This window comes from Chenopodium album, chromosome 2 (assembly GCF_948465745.1).
Source record: "Chenopodium album chromosome 2, dcCheAlbu1.1, whole genome shotgun sequence".
In the NCBI taxonomy this organism is placed as follows: Eukaryota; Viridiplantae; Streptophyta; class Magnoliopsida; order Caryophyllales; family Amaranthaceae; genus Chenopodium; species Chenopodium album.
This window is the reverse complement of record NC_137835.1, coordinates 8,064,090-8,087,059: the sequence shown is the minus strand read 5'-3', so window position 1 is coordinate 8,087,059 and position 22,970 is coordinate 8,064,090. Positions and strand designations below refer to the sequence as shown.

At 34.4% G+C, this 22,970-nt stretch overlaps 2 protein-coding genes across 3 annotated transcripts in view; one reads left to right on the top strand and one right to left on the bottom strand.

Annotated features, from left to right (window-relative positions):
* The window catches only part of LOC145595143 (putative phospholipid hydroperoxide glutathione peroxidase), a 167,034-nt gene that overhangs the window by 119,230 nt on the left and 24,834 nt on the right, over positions 1 to 22,970 (top strand). The gene's annotated exons all lie outside the window — the stretch shown is intronic.
* LOC145595102 (lysine-specific demethylase JMJ17-like) lies at positions 618 to 18,494 on the bottom strand. Of its 2 annotated transcripts, XM_081651474.1 has the most exons (34): positions 18,308 to 18,494; positions 16,769 to 18,113; positions 14,899 to 14,956; positions 14,274 to 14,396; positions 13,510 to 13,567; positions 13,271 to 13,407; positions 12,420 to 12,578; positions 12,129 to 12,215; positions 11,518 to 11,706; positions 10,484 to 10,636; positions 9,794 to 9,985; positions 9,639 to 9,707; positions 9,443 to 9,538; positions 8,714 to 8,800; positions 8,509 to 8,625; positions 8,123 to 8,330; positions 7,908 to 7,972; positions 7,624 to 7,682; positions 7,352 to 7,483; positions 7,113 to 7,272; positions 6,698 to 7,033; positions 6,358 to 6,546; positions 6,182 to 6,243; positions 4,822 to 4,900; positions 3,975 to 4,121; positions 3,729 to 3,862; positions 3,261 to 3,381; positions 3,107 to 3,180; positions 2,323 to 2,467; positions 2,100 to 2,249; positions 1,815 to 1,910; positions 1,646 to 1,741; positions 1,367 to 1,569; positions 618 to 992 (listed from the first exon to the last, which is right to left on the bottom strand). In XM_081651474.1, exons 2-34 carry the CDS (start codon positions 18,106 to 18,108, stop codon positions 740 to 742), a joined length of 5,574 nt encoding a protein of 1,857 aa, XP_081507600.1. In that variant the 5' UTR covers positions 18,109 to 18,113; positions 18,308 to 18,494; the 3' UTR covers positions 618 to 739. The 2 variants fall into 2 exon arrangements, with proteins under 2 accessions (XP_081507600.1, XP_081507592.1); XM_081651466.1 differs by having other exon boundaries at positions 16,769 to 18,494.

Genomic DNA, 22,970 nt, shown 5'->3' with positions numbered 1-22,970 from the left:
TTTGCAAATCAAGGTAAATGGTGATGGCAAGATATTCTTTTAAATCCAAGCTTAATTATCAGCGTTCAAGTTGTTTCGCGAGTAAAGTTTTGTTTGAGATTAAAAAACGATTAATATTTCGATTACAAACAAATAATCAGATGAGAATTTTCTTGTTACAACAAATCAATAGACCCAACTAATAAATGGAAGAGAATAACAAAAATATACAATTTGCGGAAAAGAAGTTTTATTCAATTCAATTGTCATGAATTTATTTATTTATTTATTTATTTTTTTGTGCGCGCATAAATATCGTATAACTTTTTTTTTATGTATCAATATTGTTATTAAAAAATAATAATCAGGTGACAAGGAAAAAGAATTTACAACTATCGGGATAAAAAATTTCTACGTCCACAAAACACTATTAATACTTGTTTCTTTTGGGTGTTTTTTTTAACAACTCTTATTGTTAGAGTATTTAGATTACTCGTAAAGATTAAGGTAGGTGATAGCCGTGTAGGTTATAACGTTGATGGCAGCCATGCCAGCCAAGTTTTTTCTTAACACTTTACCGTCACAACAAACCACAACGATCATCAATCAGGTTAAAGAGGAGCGAGCAAAAGAGAGCATGAAAAGGGAGACCATATTTTTTTTCTCCCACTATTATTACCTTACTAGACCACCAAAGCATTACTGCACTGGTGGAAAGAAAAAAATGAATGAATTGAATACATCTGATGCTCTAAAACTACTATTGCTGTAAAAGAAAGAATGGGGATAGGCTTCCTAAATCGGTCCTTTTCTTGACCGTTCTTCTATATGGTTTCTTATTTCTCCACAATAACTCATCAAATCCATTAGACAACACTAAACTACTACTATTAATGGCATCACCTAAACATGCCTTCCGCTTCTTTGAAGATTTCCCCTTCTTAAGCCTCCATCTTGACTCTACATGCCGAGGTGAAGGTGTCTGTGGCTCACTGTCTTTGGCACTCTGAGATCTGTTGAGATGGCAAACAGCCCAACAATGCTTTACTAGCAATTTCCAAACTTATAAAATATTTTGGAATATTTACATGAATCAGATTTTTGAAAATCAAACCAATTGCAACAAAGAAAATGCAGGTCCCGTTGTTTTTTTTTTTTTTTTTTTTTTTTTTTTTAAGGTAATAAATACTGGAAAACTCTTAGTTCACAAACAAGGTAATACTAAACAAACAAACAGCCAACACAGAGGACGGTGAAATTAAAGTTAATGGCTATGTAGAATAATGCAGATGCTGCAGGAGATGAATAAGAAGAGCTTGCATACAAGGCTACTCTGGTGTTGGACCTTAAGGTCAATTGATAAGAACATTAAGGAATAAGGATTTACCTCTCTCGTTTGACAGATGGAGAAACAGGTACTTTCCCTTCCATATGAGGTTCACAAGCTGGACAGATGTAAGTATCAGGCGGAGAGATCAAATTGACACAATCAAAATGATACCACTCATCACATTCATCACACGCGATCATTGGCCTCATATCATAAGGTTTCCGACAGATACAGTACAGCACACTTCTCCCTCGCAACAGCTGGAAACAAATAAACATTAGGGTTTTCATTTTGGAGAATCCAGCTGATTAAGGTCCACATTGACCTAAAAGGTACCTTAAGCTCCTTCTCAAAGTGGATTGGCAAACTCTCTCCTTCGGCAATGAGCTCAAACACTTTATCTAGCTCTAAATCCCCATTATCACTGGCAACCTGCAGAATACCGAAGTCAACAAAGAAGCTGTAGTCCGCGAAAGAATGAATACAATAATGTCTAAAGGCAGACCTTCTTTGCCATTTCTGCCCACTGCAATCCAATTTGCTTCACCTCGACAAGTTTCTGCTTGAAGTAATCTTCTAAAGGTACTTTTATAGCAAAGCCCTGAGATAATAAACATTCATTAAGATCAAAAACTTAATCAGGGAAATGGAAACACGAATAAAGTAAAATTGTACTTCGTAACATTTAAATAAAGGTACCACTAGACAACAAAACGAATGTCATCTATTATATTCAATGAAAGGGAACAATTAAGGGAAAAGGCTAGCAACAGATATAACTTGAACACACCTCTTTCAAATGGCGCTGAAGCTGCTGCATAACAGGTTTCTGTGAACCCTCGATCAACCTAGAAGCTCTGATTCTCCATGAATTTCGTGCAAGTGCCTGATCAAACTTCTGGATAGCAAGCGAATCACATACCCCAGCCACATCTAGAGCCTGCAAACAACCGGCAAGTAGAGTGAGAACCAACAGCTACAAGATAACTAAAGAACAGTTAAACGGAGTTAACCTTCAAAGCAATTGTCAGTTTCCCAGAGATGGATGATACATCTTTGTCGAAGAAAGACAATGAAGAATCCACTATTTCTGACAAGCAGCCTCTGCATGCAAGAGCTTGATCAAGAATCTCTTGCAATATATCATATTCTTCAAGCCTGTGAAATTACAGATGCAACGGTCCAATAAATTCAAAACAGATCAGACATATCACAAACCGTAATGGAGCAAAAAAATAAAGTCAACCAACATTGACAAATGAGCAAATTATGTTTGTATGTAGTCAGGAGACGAGAGAAAGGGCAACGACCAATGAAAACTTCCACTATTAAATGCATCTCTGAGTATTTCTGTGCTTCCATTTGCCTCAACATCATCTACAGGTATCAGCACATATGCTTATGCATCCAACTATTCAATTACTTCTCCTTGCTGTCTACCTCCCTCCCCTGTCTTGTCATCAACTAAAGCTTGACACATCATTTGGCATAACTAAATTTTCTAAGGTCACAGGGTTATATTGAAAATACACCCCCCATAGTTGAAACATTAGTATGAAATAACCAATAGTTGGGATTACTATGAGAAGACCAGCCATAAACTGAATCATTCACATGTATATTTCCAATATTTTTTCGCTTTCCCTCAAACTGAACAAAATTTATACTAACAAAGCAGGCACCAATCCAGGTCTTGACAATAGCCAGGCTTGTAACAAGAGTTTCCTTGCATTCAAATTTTCAAAAAACATAAACTAAATAATCTGACACAGCTGTATGATGCTGCCGACTCATTACCTTGTAGTAAACTTCTTGGCATCAGAAGACAGCTCAACAAGCTTCTCCAATTCTGGACGCTTCCCTTTATATCTCTGCACAATAATCAATATATAACAAATATATTCACAAATGTACAAATTATTCCATGGAATGTTTTAAAGCAAGTGCTTACCAAAGGACTATCTTTACTCCGGCATATTGAGCCACTATCAACCAATGCACAATAAGGGCAGGTATATACTTTCGAATTGTCACAAGCCACTGACTTTGGAATCAAGCATCTAAGATGATAGCTGCTCATTAAAAGAACAATTCTTTCTCAGAAACACATAGATACATACACTTAAAACTTCATTCCCATACATGACTACCGTTGCTCTTTTAGGATTTACACATTAATCACAGCAAATGCAAGCAGGCAACCGGATGTACTTTAAAAACCTTTAATTAGTTAGTCCATCATAAAAATAAACAAAAGCATATCTTCACCTATTTCCCAGAATACCCATAAAAGAAACAGGAAAACTACAAAATATCCAAAGAAATGTAAACTCTGTGAATCTAGGCATAAACTGGTCAAACCCTCTCATTGCCAAACTTGAATTAGCTTCTAGCATATACACCAAAAGTAGTATCTTACCAGTCCTTACATGTTGAACAGGTGATAAACTCTTCATCATCAGAGTTACTGGAGCATCCAATGCAAAAGTATCTCACTTTCCAGCAAGTTGACTTCTCATAGATATACAGAGATCTATGTAATGACTGTTTGATCTGAACATATAATAAACTAAACTTAGAATTTACAATAAACAGCCATAGTCACGAAGACTAAAGTTCTCTCTCAAACAAAGAAAAAGGTGGAATTCTGAAATATTGTAATTACCTTCAAAAGGGAACTTAATAATGTTGTCACATCTCCAGCTGAACACCCAACCACCTCCCCTCCTTGTTGCTTCCAATTCCCTATACTGTCAAACTCAGACATGACCATATCTAGCTCTGGACAGTTAAAAGCATCCTTTCCTAGTTCCTGAGACAACAGGAAAAAATTAGATCAAATAAAAAAAGCAAAAGGCGTAAAAAATGATAGCTTTACCAATCCATGCAAGTAAATAAAACAGAAACAGATTTCTAAAGTCACTTGTTGAATTAGATAAGCAATCCTCCACATAGATGAATAAGCAACCCTTAGATATACCATGTAGAAAAATACACAATTGACTTTTCTTTATCCATTTTCACACTAATAGAAGATATTGTTTGGAGTAAAAACATAAGACAAGAATCAATCTCAACCTTACTTAAAAACTAAGATCTATGAAACAGAGAATTATATAATAAGGGTAGTTGTTTCTCTCTTTTTCCTCTTAATCGGAATTGACCAAATTGAAATAAGAAACCAGCAGCAAAGAAAGGACATGTATAATACAGTATGATTTCTCTTTGACAAGAGGAAACTTTCATATGAGAGATTTAAGTTGACTACGGTAAAGCTAAAACTATCCAGATAATTAATCCACCAAGAAACTGTACTTCCAATTCCAAACACAGAAGAGAAATTTGCAGCAGAAACTAGTGATCACCTTTATTTTCAAGATTAACATTGTCCATTATAATACTATTTAAAATATATAGGTAAATTATATTTAGGAATTCATATAAAATATTCCAGGATATACTCTCTCCCTCCAAACAAGATGCAGCTTTACGGAAATGCATCCAGTGTTCACCTTTAATTCTAACAGTGAGGACCAACACCGCTCACTAGAATCATCACTGAAGAACGCTCGAACATCTTCTTGCCATGACCTACACTCAAAAGGTACCAGCAACATTTATCAGATGGATGAAGATAAGTGGAAAGCAAGAACGTCATAACATGAGCCAGTCAAGTAAAAGAGGAAAGAAAATTAAATGGAAGGAAACTAAGAAAGCAAACTAGTCAAAAACATTTATTACCCAAAATCAGACTACTACGAAAACTTTCAAAAAATGTGACCAAAAGCCATATCTGTATCTTACAGCATAACAGCAAGTTGAAAACTAAAAGATCAATTTGTGCTTAACAATGATATATCTGAGTCTTCAACAGTTGGTTCTATTAAAATACAGAAGCCCATATGCTGGTGTGAAAGTATCAACAATTATTAATCATATGATAAGTACCAATTTTTATAGGCCACTATAAGCACTTGGAAATGTTACATTAATTAATCAAATACTAGAATTGTGGAGCACTGGAGCAGCAAGCCCTAAGAAAAAGTGACAATCTAAATCTATGAAGTAATTGCAATTTGCAAATTAACACTGATCAAAGGATATAGTGCTGATAGAAGGTACATTTCTTATACAATTGAAATCACATTTTAAAAAAATTATAAGATAATAAATAAAAATATAGGTAAGCCATGAAGAAGAAAAACTGATTGATTATCTTCCCAGGAGCAGTTGACCTTGTTAAGGAGATATAGTCGACCTTGTTAAGGAGATATAGTCAACCTTGTTATATAAATTTACTCCTACAAGAAGATAATAATTGAAAGAACATGTACCAGATAACTATATTTAGGAGAACTAGTGCTTGTTAATCTCACTTCCAGGTTATAGGCAACCACCAAACACCCCCCCCCCCAAAAAAAAAAAAAAAAAAAAAAAAAAACACTTCAGCCTCTCGTGTACCCCAAATTCTTAGTATTTTGTAAATACATATTTGCAATAGACCAACCCTTAAATTAACTTTAAAAAGGAACCATAAAAACGAAAGAAAATTCTTTTTCAACAAGAAACGGAATAAGAAGCATAAGGCCAATAGTATGTGCTATGAAGCCGAAAAGGTAAATAAGAAAGCAAGCATATGGCAAATGAAAAATACAATAAGGCTTTCTGCAATGAAGCAAAGATTAAATAACCCTTTTCAACGTGAAACAAAGTATCAAATACAGGTTAGTGGAGGTAAGAGACAAAGATACAGTGAATAAAAAAATTTATATATATATATATATATATATATATATATATATATATATTAAGAAAAAAAAAAAAGGAGATGCAGATACTGGACTAATTAAAAGTTTTAATTTCAAAACTCACTTGTGCTTTTCAATTGCCTGCTCAAGTTGAACAATCATTGTCGGAAAAGAGACCAGCATATCCTGTATATTTGAAACAGAGCAAGCTCAATTCACAAAAACCCTTGTACAATAAATAACCAACAAGTCAACAACTAAATGGTTTCAACTTTTATCAACATAGCAATTATAAAACACCTGAGATTTCATTAGGATATCATCAGCATCAGTCAAGTGGAATCTTCTTATACTTGCACTGCTTGAAGCTGATAGAACTTCAGAGGCTCTACTGAGCCAAGAAGCTGCATCAACCAATGAGGTTAAAACAAAAGCACCATCATATTCAGTTGGAAGGTCTTTCATCTCTTTAATCAAGTTGTCAACATCCTGCATAATATGTTGAAGGATAACTTTTATATGAATAACCAATACAGTAAGTCATTTTAAAAGAATACCATACAAACAAGAACACAGAGTTCAAGCCAACTAAAGACTATTTCATTGTTCTTATAGAAAAATGCAAGCCCTACAAGATTACCTCAAATGAAGGAAGTTCAAAGCGAAACATTAGGACCTTAGAGCACCATTTCAAGGTTGAAGCAGCACTCCACAATATAGAAATTTCAGGAAAGTCAAACCCCAGAGACTGACCAGCGTCTGCAACATTTTCAACCTTTGATCTTAGTTGCTCAATATCAACAATACCATCACTATGGAGTCCGTTAAAAATATCCTTCCTATCAAATATTTCCTCTACGTCCTTTAAAGAAGAGCAAGCACAGCATCTCCACTCCTCACACTTCTTCAAAACAGTTTCAATCAACATTTTTTCTTCTAATTTTACATTCAGACACTTAGACTGACAAACTAGCTCCTGCAATGGTGACCAAGAATAAAATTGCGTTACATAAGAGGTCATGAAAAAACAAAAGCAAGGAAGACATAAAACTAACCTTCAAATTTTCAAACGCTAACAAGCCAGTTGAAGCAGATGTCATTAGAGCAGCAGACTGCAAAAAAGGCCTCGAACTTTTTAACCAGGAATTAGCAGCAGATACAGCTTCCTTGATAGCAGGAAGGGAAGGTAGGATTACATATATATCCTCAGAGGTCCTGTAATATCCAAAAAAAAAAAATTAATCAATGCATACTACTAGCTCCACAATTAGATAGAAAATGGGATAACAGGAACCTTATAGCATCCTCAAAGTCCTCCAACGTTGACTCATCTGCTAGGATCTCAGTTGCTCTATCTTCCCAGGAAATTGCAGCTGAACGCATATTATAAAGAGAAACAAACAATTCTTCCCTGTCAATCTGTAATCTGGAAGAAGAAAAAACAAAGCTCATAAGTTGAAACATACAAAAAGAGAAGAAAAAAAAATTTAAAAATTAGACAGAAGTGTAAAGAGATAACAGGAAAGCAGCCCTATATAAAGAAGCATAAGGGCCAGGAAATCATACACTGCAGCCTCAGATAGCACTTGTTGAACGAAATCTATCCTCATTTTAGATTTATGGACCTGTAATAATATAATTACATTACATCAATATCAATTCACATGATCAGCAACAAGAATATTATCTAGAATGCAAGTAATGCAACAACTTGAGGGAAAGGCAAAAGGTTAAACTTTAGTTAACATTATGCAACAAAAGTTTCACTTTCACCCAAGCTGGCATTCAATGAAAACAAAGGTAGTAAGTTTAATAGCAAGCTTGAAATATGAACGTCCCCTCTCCAATACCTTTAGTGCTTTTTCTCGGCAACATGCCTTACTTAGCTCAGCATCAACAAGAGCCAATTCATCAACTTAAGAAAAAAAAAACAAACAAACAAATGTCAGGGGGCAAGTAGCATATTTGGATATTTACCAACTGCAATATGAAATTCAATATAGCAGGAGAGAGAGAGAGGAAAAAAAGGAAATAGGAGCTCAAAGTTCAAGGTCAGAAAGCCAACCTTGAACTCTCAATTCTGATCCATCTCTCTGAATGCATCTTAATTCTTCCACGACATTTTCTTGATCTTCCCGTTTATTAATGTTTAGTAGTATATTATTGAAACGAGAAATCCAAGAAACAGTATCACTGTGATATTGTTGTAGTATCTTTAACTCTGGAATGTTGACCACAAAATCCCCAAACTCCTGAACAAGAATCTCAAGTTTCTGCATAGAAAACACAGCAACCATTTCAGAGGAAGAAATTTTTTATAGAGCCAAGCAATAAGAACTGAATTCAGCTCAGTGATGTGGGTGGGTGTCTAGGCAACAGCATTAAAATTTTGCAAAAAAATATCAACACTTTTCAAATATTGCTCTCTATAATGAAAGTTTCAATACAGACCTCCAAAGCTATGGAACCTTTCAGCATTTCATTGCAGTGATCCTGGCAAAGTTCAGCTTGCCCAATTAACTCCAAAAGCATTTCATTTTCTGGAACATTTAACCGCAGCTCTGACATCTATTTCATAAATAGCTAACAAACATGAGAAGCAATCAAACAAAATTCTAAAATGAAGCATTACATAAACATAGAAAGTCTGCTATACCTCTGTTTTCAAATGTCGAAGGAAATCAAAATCAATTGCAGCAGGACTGGTCTCAAAAACACATTTTTTTACATTATCAAGCCACACCTTAACATTTACACAGGAAAAAAAGTCAATATAACTTCACGAATAACAATTAGAAGACTTCAATTATGTGAAGCAAAAGATCAGACTCCAGTACAATAAACATCAAGCTAAAACAAATAATTTGCAAGTTGCATATCTTCTGCAATTTACACTCCAAACAAAACCCAACACATTGAAAAGCGAAGTGCTTTTGTTTTATTTACATCTGTTCAAAAAACCCTACGCATCTGATTCACTAGATAACAAAGACAAACATAAAAAAATTGATAGCAATTTCAGAGCAGTTATTAAAAGAAACAATCGAGTCCAAAGGAGCTGTGACTCTGCATAGGAAAAAAAACAAAAAAAACAAAAAAAAAACGTTTCATAATACATGCTTCAAATTCTCTTTGATTAATCTTTTTGACAACTAAGAAATCATAGCGTGTAAACAGAACAAAAGCCAAATCAAAATACAAAAAAAGACACTAGAGCATTTGTACACATATTAACAAGTTATCGGGACAAGGAACAAGGGTGAAAAGACACAGCTTTCATCAACACGGAAAAATTACTCGTATACCAAAAAAATAAATGCCAAAACTACACAAGGTCAGACAACACCTGAAGCAAAAGACAAACCAATATGCAAAATGCACACACCTTCAGAGATGAAATCTTCTTTGCTAACTTTTCACTTTCTTTAATGTAGATTGGGAAGCTTAAAGTTTGGTTCAGCAGGTTCTCCAGATCATCCATCTAGTAAACAAGATGAAAGAAAACTATCCTTAAGAGGGGAAAAAAAGGACAGAAGTCGTTCTATATCTTGCACAAAAATAAATAAGACGCTAGCTCATACAGAAAATGTTAGCTCTGAAAGAGCATTGTTAATATCTTGAACCAACAGCCTAGCTGCATCAGCATACTCCTGAAACAAAGGATCTCAACAATTAAAAATTCCAAATAGGGACCATAAGGGCTAAAAGCAAATGGAAGCAGCAACATTATGTCAACCTTCAGTTTGAAAAGCCCAGGCTCATTACAAGGCACAGGATCATGTCCCAACAAGTTGTTGACATACTCAAGATGAACTTTATCCATATCACTATCACCATTTTTAGACCAGCTCTCAACAGCAGAAAGAGACTTTCTTATGCCCTCTGCCCAGTCCTTGGCTTGAACCAAATTCTTTTCCACATCTCGTACCTAATAATTAAATTGTACATCAAATACTATATTCTGTAGTTAATAAAATAAGAGTCCCCTACAAAAAAAACACAACGCAACATTGTGAAAATGAAAATAGAATTCCAAATTCCAACTTTACGATGATTGGAGACAAAGATGCACCATTGCTTAATCTAATAAAAGCACACATGTAAGTAAGAGTGTAAGGCAATAACAATAACAATACAATCAAAATAGAAACTCAATGTTAACATGCCTTTTGACACATAATCAACTAAGCACATCGACCTTCAAAAAGACTCACAGGCTCACATCATAAAATCGCTCATCTAATTCAGTTAAGAACCTTCTGGTAACAGAGTAATAGCAGGGGGGAAAAACACACAAAATTTGACTTGTCATTTATCAATTTATCTATATGTTGATTACCAAATTGTCTTTCCATGTGCAAGATTTCACCAATATAATGTGTCTCAATTTTGTACAAGGTAAACCAAATGTATAGATAAATCTTACCGGATCCATTTCAGGACCAGCCCAAAGAAACTGTTGTGCTTCCTTCAATGCACTCCTATAAGCACTTGAGGAGAAGGGGAGCTTAGATATCTTACAAGAATTCAACAACCAATCTTCAGCAAGTTGAGCAAGAGATATTTGTTTACCCTTCACCTATAGAAGTAGAAAATGATCAATATGGGAAACTAACTTCATTGGGATACACAATTGAATCGAAATGGAACCTCATATTCAATGGCCCATTCTACAGATGTACAAAGATGTCATCATACTATCAGAAAAAGAAGCTCAGAAGTAAGAGCCTATCATCTTGAAAAATTAATAAACTAACTAATAGCCGTAAAGAAACTTGAATTGAGTTGATTATGAAGGTAAAAAATAAAAACCCAGCAATAGAATCTCCAAATTTATGAAAGGGATTTCAACAAAATATCATCTTAGTAAATCATACTAAGTTTATAACAAAGAACCTGAAAACATAAATAGGAAAAATAAGCTATCACATATTCTCTTATTTTAAACCAATATTTGACAAAACCAGGGAAAATAGGCAGATATAGGAGGTAAAAACATGATGGCCAAGGTTTCCTATGATCCTGTACACTTTGCGTTCACACAAATTAAACAAACACCCAACTCTATTAAGAATAATATCCTAAAATCCACCAATAAATTAAACATAAAGTAGTTGGTGGTTCTCATTTCTATTTGCACAACACCACAACAATAATGCATCCTACTAAAATGAATTTTTATTAATTGTAATTGCTGTGAATCTTAAATTAATGACATAAATTAAAAACAAATAATTGAAAAACAGAAAAGTAGCTCATTTTGTTTTCAGTTTACAAATGACTATTTATAAATGACTAATTTTAGGTTCATAATACAACTAAAATCAGGCATCTCATGCAATCCCAAAACTAAAAGGATACAGTTCGTTTGATTTCCTTCATCCCCAAACAGCAGTAAAGTTGTTTTCCCAACGACCAACCCAATTCAAAAAAATAACTAAGCAATTTGCAGATGATAACCTTCTTCGTCAAAGTGCCAGAGTCAGTGGAGCATGTATTCAGTTCTGCAAAATCCTTTCCTTGTCCATTGTCTTCTGAGCCAGAAATTACATTCTTTGTTATGACTAGCAATTCGTTTAATTCTGCAAGAGAGTGGCGATATCGGAGGCGGCGTCTCCTTGGATTACATTCACAAAGGCGTTCCCAGTGCTGCAAGACAAACAAACAATCCAGGTTCTTCAAATAGTACATTCAAGATAAGTTTACAACAAGTCTCCAGTCACTATAAACCGCATCATAAATACAAGAGCCAAATATATGCATCCGTATTAATGTATTCCATGCTAAAACCCGACCAAAAGCAAAAAAAAAAAAAAAAAGCCAAAAGAATATGCCACTAGTGATAATAAGGTAATCAGACCAGTCCACGACCGCAATTATCAATATAAAAAAGAAACCAAGAAATTCCAAGTCATATATAAGCAACGAAAGTTCAAAGAACATGTGCAAGAGAAGACAAAGTTAATCTTCCCATGCTCTTTAGCAACAGAGGTAGTACTGTATATTTTTCACAAGTATAACAGCCAATATTAAATAAAAGGTACTACCAAGAGTATCAAGATTTAAAGTACCTCTAAACACACAAAAGTGGATGGTCTACAGCGACAGACAACAGCTGAAAGATACAAATACTGCTGGCAGATTATGCAAGTGGGATCCTGCAACAACATAGATCATATTATCAATTACCATAATTGATTTTTATAATAAAATCAGATAAAAGAGAAAAATAAAAATGGTAGATTATGCAAGTGGGATCCTACAACAACATAGATCATATTATCAATTACCATAATTGATTTTCATAATAAAATCAGATAAAAGAGAAAAATAAAAATGATTTCCAAATGAGGACACTATACCTCCTCAGTGCCAACATACTCAGGATGTTTTCTGGGTGACATAACAGATGTTTTGACAAGGCCCTTTTTCCAAAGCTGCTCCCTCCCATTCTTCTCTTTTGTAAAGACCCTCAGTAACTCCTTATTCATGTAAGGTGCTACTTTGGCATCACAACCAAGCTGTTCATAGCACCAAAATAATTAAAAGAACCAGGAAAACACATCCACACACACACAACAGAGCTAACAAGTAGAAGTCAATAAAAGTGGAAAGAAAAAATTGACATCTTAAGATCACCCCCAACTTTTCATTTCAACTCAAGGATGTGTATCAGATCCTCAACAATCTGACATATATTATTTAATACCAAGAACATATTTTCACTCATCATGTCAGAAAATTAAACACTTCTGTGCCAAACACAAGCACCAGAGTCACATTTCCTTAGTATATACACAGAATTATTAGCAATCATGTTCTCAGAAATGACAGGCCCGGTATAGCTATGAGAAATATGTTTGTAAAGAAATTCCAATTATTAACCAAAAAACAAACACAGCGAAACATGGATTGCAGGTGGCAAAGGTAAACTGCTCTTGACAAGAAAAGAACTTATCAAGAGAGAAAAAAATGACAAATACTGACTTAATTACACAAAACTCAACCTTCATATACTCCTATATTGTTGAAAACAAGATAGTCAACAAAAGGACCCTCTTGAAGTAACAAGATGTTAAATAAATAATAAATAAAAAATAAAAAATAAACCTAGTGAGTGGTCCACCATACAGACCATACCTATATATATATATATATATATAAAATAAAAATTGGGCAAAATAATTTATAGAGTTCATTTAAGTCAGCCAACCTTAACAGCCACGCAAAGCAGCTCCTCATGAGAAAGTACAGCAGGCTTATGATACAGTTGATAGAGTTCTGATCCAAACCCTCCATGAGGTAACCAATCAGCAGGAGCAAAATTAACAGCCTCAGCACAGTTCAAGCCTGAAATATCAAATGACTCAACATTTTGGAAGCTTAAATCAACACAATATAAAAGAAAAAAGACTACAGTTTAATCATGTATATTCTACCGTAATTGCTTACCAAGATTGAAACCTCCATGATAAGATCTAGGAAATGTAATCACAAAGTTGCCTGGCTCCTTGCAGAGAGGAAGCACCCAAGGAAAAAGAAAAAGGCAGTTTACAGCATAAGCAAGCCATTGAAAAAAAAGACAATATACAAGAAATAATCTAAGTAATTCAAGTGATGAAGATTAAGCAAGCTCAAACAAATATAATCAGAACCATAAACAATATGACACCAATAAAGGTTTACAATAATCATCACAAAAGTTTAAATAAGCCAGGTCATTGAATATTGAGCAATTGTGTATATAGGTGACAACTCGCACACGACCATTCTTTCCAAATGAGTAAATATGGATCCAGCAAGCTAAACTATACATAATAGCCAAGACATTGAGTGCCAGCCAATATTTAAAACCCTAACTATCATAATTCCTTCAGACCCATAATTCCATTCTGAAAATTAAATTTGTGTTACCATCATTCTCATGAACAATACAGATAAAAGACAAAAAGAAAATTAAAAATATATCTACATTTAAAATATCTAACAAAATAATACAGCATTTCAGAGCAGAAATAACAGCATCCAACAGAATACAAGAATGCATCAATAGGAAAGCTTGATAATTATTTTTTAGTAGGTTTGAAATTTTTTTTTTTTTTTTGACACAAGGTTTGAAATTATCAGTAGTTCTTTATCTCATCAGCACATAGCAAACAGTAGACGTAAATAGTATGGATAACTAATAGGACAGATCATCTCTCATAAAATTATACCTGCAGAACAGTATAAACAGGAACACCATTTTCTTCTAAAACGGAGGGGTTCAACATCGTAACAAGCTGGAAAAGCAAATCTGGTTGGGCATCAAAGAGATCAGGAAGGCAGCTGCGCATAACCTGAAGGTGGTAAATATTGCTAGTTTAGACATATTTCAACATGATACAAATATTTTTTAATTGGAAACAAATAATTTTACCACAAGGCCTCAGCATATACAACTCAAGGAAGACAGTAAACGCACTGATGATACAACATAATTTTGCAATAGTTTTAGGTTTTTGATAGTCAATAAACATTCTGAAGGGAAATTCAATGATCCCTTTACTCCAACAACATAAATTTTTAATTGTCATGGTAACTGAGGACACAGAAATGTAGGCGGCCATAATCAAACCAGCTATCAAAAAGCAACAAAGATGAGGACAAGACAATCTATCAATAGTTGAGAGCTATTGAACATATTATGCAGATTCTAGCCTAAACAGTAAATTTCAAGACAAATATTTCATTTTAATACCACATGCTCGTCATGCCCCACAGAGTATATCACTAATATCTTCCAGTGATCATTACAGGATGAACAAGATATTCAATTTGACATAAAGATTATTCACAAACCTTCTCAAATGCAGAGGCTTCACTACCAGGAACGCTGTACCAGCATTTAGGCTCTCCCCTGAAAGCAGGTGGAATATAAGATGATTTAACAAATTTTATGCAAACCAAGTTCCATGAAGAAAAAAAAAACACAGTCTACAATCATGGTCATACAGTAAACAAGTACTCAATTTTCATGCAAGCTTTGATATCAAGTATGCAGATTTTGCATAAAAAGCAACAAGCTCAATATCAATTTATGACAAAATGATAAATTTTAAAAGAAAAGAAAATGAACCATAAAAACAATACCAAATTATTCACGCTTGTAGTCTACCAAATCGCAAACCCTCATAGTAAGGGAGTCAAACCAAAACAATCAAAAAAACTCTTCATAAACCAAGAAACGGTGGATGATAAATGTGTACGCTTCTTCATTAACCCAATGGACGAACCACCTCACCTCCCACACTGTGATGCTCAGACTCGTATATGGGAGTTGGGTTCAGGGTATTGATACATGAGTATCCGACATGAGAAATCTTCATAATGATGATATAGAGTACTTTTTAATTAGACACAAATTAGGATATGGACAAGGAACTTCCTCAGTAAGATTCTTTTTTCCAGTTTTTATATCATTATTCAGTTTCTTCTAAAAAATACAACCTACTTAGCTTTCATCTGACAAACAATTCGAAACAAGCTAAAGGATAAGATCCCATTGGCAACATATCTCTTCGATAAATCTTCCCCTCTCCATCAAATTTTGCTAGTAGATCTTCAACTTTAGTATTATACATTTCAGAAACTAAAAAATAAAAAAAGAAGGAAGTATATTACAAATGTCCATTTTCTTCCTGCAAGTAGATGACCTGCCTCCACACCCAGGCAGCGACAATAGCACCACAGTAAGATTGCCTCGCTCATGGAGTCATGGACCAAAGACCCTAACATTCTATTTTCTTTCCTCATAAACCAACGCATATCAATGTGATCCCCAGATCTGACATGAAATGATGCAATCTTTCAAAACTCCAAATTTCCAAAAGAACAAGAAAATCTTCTTCTCCAAATCATTCAAGGACATTATTTAAGGAGGTAAACATTTTAATTCGACTAAATTTCTAGTTTCCTGAAAACAACTCTATCCTCTTTCTTATCATGGTTCAAAGTTAAACCCAATAATTTTCCATAAGCAATATGAAAAACTAGGGAGTCTGAGCATCATAAGAAGAAAACAATATTCTTACAAATACACACACAAACACTAACAGTTTGTTTGGATAAAGAAAGGGGAGGGAGGAGAAGAGGAGGGGAGGGAAAGGAAGGGGAGGGAAGAATGGTGAGTTTTCCTTCCAAATCTCTCCATTGTTGGAGGGATCAATTTCCTACAATTTAATCATTCCATTTCTCTCCCCTACAATTCCCTCCCTTCCTCATTTGCTATCCAAATGAAAGATACTCCATCTCTCCATTTCTCTTCCCTTCCTTTCCCTCCATTTCCTTCAATCCAAACACACCGTTAGGAAAAATATTCCTATATTTCATATTCTAGTCTGTGTATCTTAGTCACGGTTATAAAGGTCAAAAGAAATCTTCACTATAATCATAGCAAAAATGCTAAGAAATTACATGCCCTGATATCAAGCTGCAAGACAGAGCAGAGCCAGTTCATTCCCTACATTTAAAGCTTAGTACAACTCCTTATCAATGCTCAAAGTTTTTGCCACTCATAATGAAAGGCCATACCTTCCAAGCAAGAAAACTTTAGCTAGCTATTTAGGTATTAATATCTTTAACAAATACAAAAGGCGAGCACTTATAATCAAAATTTAAGGGGGAAAATCATCAAGAAACAATAAATAATAAATGGTATTAAGCCGCGTACCAGTGATGATAATTCATTGAATAGAAACAGTGGTCTTCAAAGTGCCAACAGAATGCAGAAAAGAGCATGCCAATATATAGCCAGGGTACCATAACACCAGCAATACTGTGATGAACTGCCCGAAGCATTGATCCCTTCAACTTTGGCAAGTTGTTCAGATTCCAAGGACTATTACAGTATTTATTCCACACTTCAGCATCAACTGACTCTGGTTTTTTGTCATTTGAGCGAGGAAATCCACTTCCGTATATCGATGTATCCAAATCGCTACCGTACATGACTTCAACCTCACCTAATGACCCCCCTACAATTTCCCAAAACTTTTTTTCTAACTGCATGCGTGAACATGATGCAGATCCAAACCATTTTTTCTTGGTACGATCAGCTACCTTTCTAAAAGCTTCCAAAGATAAACATTTTCCAGGAACGAAACCAAAACTATCTTCATCAGAATTCAGGCATTCAAGACAATACCAATTGCCTGGTGGAATTGCTTCCAAAGGAGGTGATAGGCAATAAATATGCCATCCCTTATTACATCTATCACATAGAAGCATAACCTCTCCATGCAACCCACTTTTACATTGTTCACATATCTGGTCACGCTCCTCTTCCTTCTGTGGTTTGGAGACTTTAACAGCATCCCCAGCATCATTTTTCCGTTTCTTCTTTAAGCTATCCAGATCTGACTTCTGATCCCTTTTCCTATCATTATTATCTATCCCTCGCTTACAACCTTTTAATTTCCCCTTATTCAAGTCACTGTAATACTCCTCATAATCATACAAATGTTCTAGGTACAACTGACCTAAAACATGCTTGGCACACTCAGAGATCTTGCTCTTAGGCCTCACAAACCTAAATACCTCTCCCCACTTCTTCTCCTTGGCAACCTTATCATACCCACCAAACCGCTTCACAGCATTAAAAACCTTACACAAATCTAACTCCTCCCCTTCAAAAACAACCTTCCTCCTAGGCTTACGACCCCCACAATGGGTCTCAAGAAACCTATTATATTCCAACTCAAAAGTCTTGGAATCGCACGAAGCAGGCCTCGCCTGCAATTGATGAATAGCCTGAGTCTTGGTCGGGAACGAAAACGATTCCACATCTAAAGCAAAAGGGGGTTTCCACCCCTCAGGTGGAACAATCTTACAAATCCCAAAAGGCTCAGCCTCAGGCCTAATCTTATATATAAATTCCAAAGGGTCCCTAAAATCTTCCTCAGTAGGGTAATATACAGGTGCAGGGGTTATATTCATTGACCCATTTGCCGCAGAAATTTGCCCTAACAATCCTCCTCCTCTTTCAACTGCCCTAGGTCTACCTTTCCCCATTATTTCTTCATCCAATGCATCAACAATAAAATATCACAAAATCATAAATTTCCCAATTCAATTCAAATCAAACCCTAATTGACATTCCATCATAATAATATATAAAAAATTCACCAATCCAACCTATAATCTTACAATAACAAATAAAACCAAATTCAATGAAATAAATTGAATTAAATTTCTAGGGTTTGAAGCGTACCTTCTTTTTCTTGCAAATAAATTACAAATAAATTCAATAAAATTTTGTTAAAATTATAAAAATAAAATATGATCCGAAGCTTTAGAGATATTGAAAGTGAGAGAGTGTTTTTCGTGGGAGATTTGGTTAAGTTGGTTAGAGAGGAGAGAGAAAACCCAAAAAAGAGAGGTTTTTGTTTTGTGAAAAATTTTAGGGTCTTGAAATTGGAAAATATTACGAAAAGTTGACACTAGGGTTTTTGATATTCTAATTTTCCCCCAAATTGATTTTTTCCCCCTTTTTTCCGTGATGATAGAAAATGACGCGACTTTGAAGAAAGTGAATCTTACGCGCTTAGTATTAGTTGAGTATTTAAGGGGCTAGATTTTTGCGTGATTATCACGTGATATGGTGGAGGAAGTTTTTACTAATAAAAAGGCGGTTCGAAGTGTGTGAGGTGGTTAGTAAGTTGACTCAGTGAATTGAACCGCCCACTGTTTTTAGTAGCCCATTGGTTTATTTTATGGGAGTACTAGGTTCGTATTATGGTTAGAATGTGAACACAAGTAACATTAATAGATTTACTGTAATGAGTGTCTTAGGTTGTGTCACTTGTGTGTACTTGTGTAGTTTGTGACCTGTGAGTATTGTTACTTCGTTAGTGTGTAGTGTTAATTTTATTTATATCAAAATATTAGCATTATTGTGTGTCGTGTTAATTTTATTTATGTCAAAATATGTAACCATATAAAGTAATGCCGAAAATTTTTAAATTTGTGGAAAAAATAATTAGTTCTAAAACATGTGCAACAACACAAAGTATTGGGTGAGACGAGTCTTATTCAATCATTGGCGAAATGCACATTTTTTTAATTATATGATTAATTGTTTGGATGATACCATCGGTTTTATTGGATGATTTTGACATTCATGTCTTAGGGTCTGTTCTCATTGACTGAACTCAGTTGAACTGAACTGAATATTTTATAATAGAAGGAAATTAGGAGCTGAATTGAACTGAACTGAAAATAAACGTATGAGAACAAGCCCTTAGTTGGATGGTTTGATTTAATTATAAAAAATAGTATTGTGGAGTATAAAAATTTGAAAATATTGTGGAGTATAAAAATAATATTGGAAATATGTAGATAGTATTGTGGAGTATAAAAATTTGAAAAGATTGTGGAGTATAAAAATAATATTGGAAATATGTAGATAGTATTGTGGAGTATATAAAAAATAATATTGAAAAATAAAAGTCTCATGCCATGCACGGTAATTTTCAATACTTAATACTTATCATTAGTTTAACACTATTATTTAATTATAAAAAATAATACCTAATTGCAAAATAGGATGAAAGTTCTATAATTACAAAAAAATAAATAAATAAATAAATCACACTAAAGAACACTATATGCATGACTAATAAAAATAAATATGAATTACATTACAAAGTTATAGATAGAAAACTATTAGTGCATAATATTGTATATAAAAAAAAAACACTCGTAATATCTTTGTTTGAATGTGTACAAATGGAATATACTTATCAAATAAGAAGTGAAATATTATTGAATTATACTTAATATTGTATCAAGTAGTTTCTATCAAAAAAAACTTCTCTAAGAAGCTTTGGCCAAAAAAAATTAAAGTTAAAAAATAAAAAAACATAAAAAAACTTTTGGAGGGAAAATTTTTAACCAGGAGATGACATGTGTCATTTCTGATTTCGCCTTTAGTATAAAGTTATAGATAGATAGATTTTTTTTACTCGTAGCCATTGTCAATCATGCATAAATTTAATATTTAATGGTAAATTGAAACTATATGTAGATAGTATTGTGGAGTATAAAAATAATATTGAAAATTTGAAAAGATTGTGGAGTATAACAATAATATTGAAAAATATGTAGATAGTATTGTGGAGTATAAAAATTTGAAAAGATTGTGGAGTATAAAAATAATATTGGAAATATGTAGATAGTATTGTGGAGTATAAAAATACACAAAGTTTCATATATGGTTGGCCGCACCATGCGGCCAGCCATATATATATATATAATTTTTCTTCTCTCTCCTCTTTTCTTCTTCCATCTTCTACAACATTTTTCTTTTTCCCCCAATTTTATTTCTCTCTCCTTTGTTCTTCTTCCATCTTCTACAACATTTTCCTTTTTCCCCCAATTTTATTCCTCTCTCCTCTTTTTTCTTTAAACTTCATTAATGGTGTCATCTTCTTAGCCCAAATTTTTTCAAAATTCATTAATGGTTTACTTTTGGAAATTTATGTTCTACGAATTTTATGTTGAATTCAAGCTTATTTGCTGAAGATGTTGATTATATAACTTGTAAGTTGTTAAATTTTATTACTTAATTTTTTGTTTAATTGAAGAACGAAAAACAAATTGTTTTCGTGTATAGTGGTGGTTTCGTGGGTGGGTAGTGGTGGTTTCGTGGATGGGTGGTGGTGGTTTCGTGGTTTTGGGTTCTAGATCTGGTTTCGTTGGTGGTTTAGATTGGTAGTGGTTCGTTGGTGGTGGTTGTTGGTGGTAGTTTTTTGTTGGTGGTGGGTAAGGGGTTACTAGATCCAGTCAGGGGTTACTAGGTCCAGTCATGGGTTACTAGGTCGGCGGTCAGGGGTTACTAGGTCCGTTAGGGGTTACTTGGGGTTACTAGGTCAGGGGTTACTAGGTCGTCGGTCAGGGGTTACTTGGGGTTACTAGGTCAGTTAGGGGTTACTAAGGGTTACTAGGGGTTACTAGGTCAGGGGTTACTTGGGGTTACTAGGGGTTACTAGGTCGGGGGTTACTTGGGGTTACTAAGTCAATTAGGGGTTACTAGGTCAGGGGTTACTTGGGGTTACTAGGTCAGGGGTTACTTGGGGTTACTAGGTCAGGGGTTACTAGGTTGGCGGTCAGGGGTTACTTGGGGTTACTAGGTCAGTTAGGGGTTACTAGGTCGGGGGTTACTTGGGGTTACTAAGTTAGTTAGAGATTACTAGGTCATGGGTTACTAGGTCAGTCAGGGGTTACTTGGTCAAGAGTTACTAAGTCAGTCAGGGATTACTTTTGTCTTGGGGTTACTTTGTTTGGGGGTTACTTTGTCATTTGCTGATTTAGTACCCTGCCGCATGGTGCGGCCAGCCGCACCAGATAGGGGTGTTCAAAAATACCCGACCCGTTTGACCCGACCCGCTGCCAGCAAAGTACCCGACGGGTTTTTTAAATTTTTTTCCCATTTTACCGGGTCGGGTACCCAACCTGCTAAAATAACATATTTTCGGGTCGGGTAATGGGCCGCTATCTGACTATAGCCAGTACCCGTTAAATACCCGGATTTTTTTTAAAAAAAATTCTTTTTTTTAGTGGCAGCACTTTACTTTAGGGTTTGAGTTATATTGACTCACTCCAAGCTATAGAGAGCCGCTGCACTATTCTCTCTCCTCTCCTTTGACCCCTCTTCTATGCTCTCTGCCTCCCTCCTCTCTTAGACTCACTCTCAATTTCTCAAACGACACAAGCTACCACCGTACTCACTCCAAGCTACCACCGAAGTCAGTCTCCGGCGATCGTTTTCCTCACTCTTCGGCAACCGTTGTCTTCTCCACGATGAGGCGCGGGAATCGTCTTCTCGGTTTGTTTTTGTTCTTAGATCTCATCTCATCTCTTCTCCGGCCGCCGCTCATTTGATTTCGATAGATTTGCACCTATACAACCTTTAGTTGGACAATTTATAGTTATAATTATGAAATTGAGTTGGTTTCATTAGTTTCCTATTAATTAATTGTGGTTTTGTTATTTAATGGGGTGTAAAAGTTCAAGATTTAATTAAGCTCGATTTTGATTGTGGTTGATTTTTTTTGTGATTATAATTAATTTATTATTGTATTATTGTTATGGTAATTAGAAAATTCCAAACACATATGTTATTTTTAAATGAAAACATCATATTCTTTTAACAAATAAACATTTCAGTATTTGTTTTTAATGAAAAAGGTTTTTTTATATATAAAATCAACAGTTTTTTACAGCTAATATACATCAGTTAATTTTTTTTTTAAAAACATATATATTAAATTTCGGGTACCCGGTAAAAACGGGTACTCGATAAGCGGGTACCCGCTATTACCGGGTCGGGTAATGGGCCGCTTGAATCACTACCCGCACTTCCGGGTACCCGAAATCCTGGGTACCCGGTTATGAACACCCCTAGCACCAGAAACGCACCGATAAAAATAATATTGAAAAATAAAAGTCTCGTGCCATGCACAGTAATTTTCAATACTTAATACTTATCATTAGTTTAACACTGTTATTTAATTATAAAAAATAATACCTAATTGCAAAATAGGATGAAAGTTCTGTAATTACAAAAAAAAAAAAAAAAAAAAATATCAATCAATAATCAATAATAATATACTAAAAGACACACCAGCAATGACGCATGTCATCTTATGGTGTGTCCTTAGTATATTTTTTAAAAAAAATTAAAACTATTTAACAATTGATAGAAAATATACGCAAAATATTTACATAGGAAAAAAAATTGTAGAATAATATATTTATAAGCTTAAATATCTAACCATATCTTTATATAAATATATTCCTATATTAGTAATTACTTTTTTTTTTAATGTATAATGATTATTTATAGTAAAAAAAAATCATAAATATATATTTTT